The 3238-nt window shown below is 46.3% G+C and overlaps 1 protein-coding gene across 1 annotated transcript; it reads left to right on the top strand.

Moving 5' to 3' along the window:
* LOC134861459 (potassium voltage-gated channel subfamily S member 2-like) lies at positions 1 to 2536 on the top strand. The gene is made up of 2 exons (XM_063878680.1): positions 1 to 458; positions 690 to 2536. The coding sequence occupies exon 2, from the start codon at positions 721 to 723 to the stop codon at positions 2164 to 2166; it is 1446 nt and encodes a 481-aa protein (XP_063734750.1). The 5' UTR covers positions 1 to 458; positions 690 to 720; the 3' UTR covers positions 2167 to 2536.
* The last annotated feature ends 702 nt before the right edge of the window (positions 2537 to 3238 follow it).

Here is a 3238-nt window from a genome sequence, read left to right as displayed (position 1 = left end):
GAGAGAGAGCGAGAGAGAGGGGAATTCCCTCGCGCAGGCAGAAGCGGCAGGGCGTGTTTCAGCTCCTCTGGCTCCCGGAATCCACTGTTAGAGATGTAGCCGATACCTGTAACCGAGGGAGACCCGGCAGATGCTGGATTTAAGGACTACATGCTACAACAAGCCTTCGGGTATATTTGTGGCGGGACCGTAAATGTTTTTCAGTGCGGGGGTAACATTACACTGAAATCGCGCAGACTCCTTTTGGAAGACACTTCGTCCTGTTTACTCCAGTTGACAGAGACGCGCCTATGGCTGAAGAGGGCAGATGGCTCTGCGTTTATAACAGGGCCACAACTTGGATACCAACGGCAGTCAAAATGGAGAGTTTACTCGTGGGGGTTAGTGAGCTGACCCCCCTTTAAAGTTTGTTGTTCTTACAGTCTAAAGAGAAGTCTCAAAAGAGAAGGCAACACCTTGTAAGTGAATGCTCTTTGTGTCATTTTCTGTCATTTTGGAGTAAATTTGTCACAAATGGACAGGTTGTATTTGACTTTACAAGCAGGTGTGGCATTTATCTATAGCATAATGAAACATTGGAAATAACTCAACCTCTCCTCTTCTTTCTCTCTCTGAATGTGTGTGTCTCTTTGTGCTGCCTGTCTCATCCTCTTTGTTTCAATCTTGTCTGTAACTTTTTTGTTTTGTAGTCATCTACGTCAGTGTGTCCCTCTCTCAGACATGACGGGTCAGGCCCTAGGGAGACCAGGCGGCAGGGCTCACATGGATGACAACGCCGTCATCTGCATCAATGTTGGCGGCTTCAAGAAACGTCTTCAGTCCGATACTCTCTCCAGGTTCCCCGAGACCAGGCTTGCGCGTTTACTCCAATGTCAGTCCAAAGAGTCCATCCTGGAGCTGTGCGACGACTACGATGACTCAGAGAGAGAGTTCTACTTCGACAGGAACCCCGCACTTTTCCCCTACGTGTTGAATTTCTACAACACGGGGCGGCTGCACGTCATGGCTGAGCTGTGCATATTCTCCTTCAGCCAGGAGATCGAGTACTGGGGCATCAACGAGTTCTTCATTGACTCCTGCTGCAGCAGTTTCTACCACTGTAGGAAGATGGACCAGGACCAGGACCGGGAAGATTGGGATGAGAGGAGCGATGAAGGGAGCACCACTTCATCTTTTGATGAGTTATTGGAGTTTTATAGCGACGCCACCAAGTTTGACAAGCAGCTACTCGGGGGCGCAAGAAGGCGCGTGTGGCTCATGCTGGATAACCCCGGCTACTCGTTGGCCAGCCGCATCATCAGCATCCTCTCTATCCTGGTGGTGCTAGGCTCTATTGCCACAATGTGCATGAACAGCATGAGCGAGTACAGTCTGTTGGACAGTGATGGGCAACCCACAGAGGACCCCCGTTTCGAGACTGTGGAGCATTTTGGCATCGGCTGGTTCACCCTGGAGCTGGTCGCTAGGTTCATGGTGGCGCCAGATCTCCGCCATTTCTTTGAGTACCCGTTAAATATAATCGACCTGGTGTCCATACTTCCATTTTACCTGACACTCCTTATAAACCTGGTGGTGGAGAGCAGCCCGGCTCTGGCCAACCTTGGTCGTGTTGCACAGGTGTTAAGGCTGATGAGGATTTTCCGCATCTTGAAGCTGGCCCGTCACTCCACAGGGCTCCGCTCCCTGGGGGCAACCCTCAGGAACAGTTACAAAGAGGTGGGCCTGCTGCTGCTCTACCTAGCCGTTGGGGTTTCGTTTTTCTCAGTCATGGCCTACACGGTGGAGAAAGAGGACAGCGAGGACCTCTCCACCATCCCGGCGTGCTGGTGGTGGGCCACTGTCAGCATGACCACCGTCGGGTATGGAGATGTGGTGCCACTGTCCATAGCGGGCAAGCTGACTGCCTCGGCGTGCATCCTGGCCGGGATCTTAGTAGTTGTGCTTCCAATAACGCTAATTTTCAACAAATTCTCTCTCTTCTACAAGAGACAAAAACAGCTGGAGATTGCAATGAGGGGCTGCAATTTTGAGGAGGGGATAAAAGCGGTGCCCTCGGTCAACCTGCGGAACTATTACGCCCAAAAAGTTAAATCCTTCATGGCGAGCTTGTCAAATATGAGCCGGAGTTCTCCCAGTGAACACAGTCTAAATGAATCCATACACTGAAGCAATTTGATTCAGCTGTCCATAGTGCTGAATCCTCTTGGTCAGAAAACCACTTCCTTCCACTTATGTCTGACTCTTGCCTCTCTGTAGCTCAGTGCAATAATGTGTTAATATATTTGTCATTCACAATGAGAAAGTCAGAACATGTACAAAACCACCTGCATAGGATTTCTCACTGTGCATTATTATGGCCCGTCACCGAATAGGCCCACGCTGTAGTCCATCCTCCAGTTAGACTTGTTTTCATCAAATATGTCAGAAAGTAACTCTAGCTATATCTCTTTTGAAAGAGTGTTGATGTGTAATTACGTTGCAACAAGATTACTTCAGATGTGTGGTTAAAGCAAACTATTAAACACAAATGCATAAACCACTTCCTCCCTTTTTTCAAGTAGAGTGAAGGACTTTTTACATCTTCAGAAGTGTGTCATTGAAATAACACATGTAAGCCTAAGGGGGAAAGAGTTATTTATTTCCTGACAGAGTATCTAAAACGATGTGGCAGGCAGAGCAACAAGCATTAATAGTTGACATGTTGATGAAATATATACAAAGGATTTAATTTTTCTATATTTTATTGCCTTACCACAAAGCAGATTATGAATTCAGTTGAATTCCAAACACTTGTCCCTGATGACCGAGACACATGGAGTATCTGTATCACTATGAGGACTTTGTCATGCTTTATGCATTCTGCAACATGTATCCCAATGTAAAATTACGTAGAAAATATTTTAACCTCTTCCCTGACAAAAACATGTTTTTGTTACATAGGAGTGGTAAATACAGCTTCAAACTTAAATATTAATTTAAGATGCAGTTAAGCCTTGTGTCATTTCTTTTCTAGCCAAACGTCTGTAATATATGGATGTGTTTTAAGTTGAGAGTGTATAAGGACTTAGAACATATCTGACTGTTCCCATGCTCAATCATGTCTCGTTAGTTGTTGCAACTACTTTTGGTTTTATAAGATAAGATAAACTGTAACTTATTTATCCCCGTCGGGAAATTCAGGAGTTTAAAGCAGCAACCGGGTCAGTGAAAACCGGACAGTACAGATTCACACAAGATA

This window comes from Eleginops maclovinus, chromosome 3 (genome assembly GCF_036324505.1).
Source record: "Eleginops maclovinus isolate JMC-PN-2008 ecotype Puerto Natales chromosome 3, JC_Emac_rtc_rv5, whole genome shotgun sequence".
NCBI lineage: Eukaryota > Metazoa > Chordata > Actinopteri > Perciformes > Eleginopidae > Eleginops > Eleginops maclovinus.
Note: the sequence above shows the minus strand (reverse complement) of the source record. Positions and strands in the feature narration are given on the sequence as shown.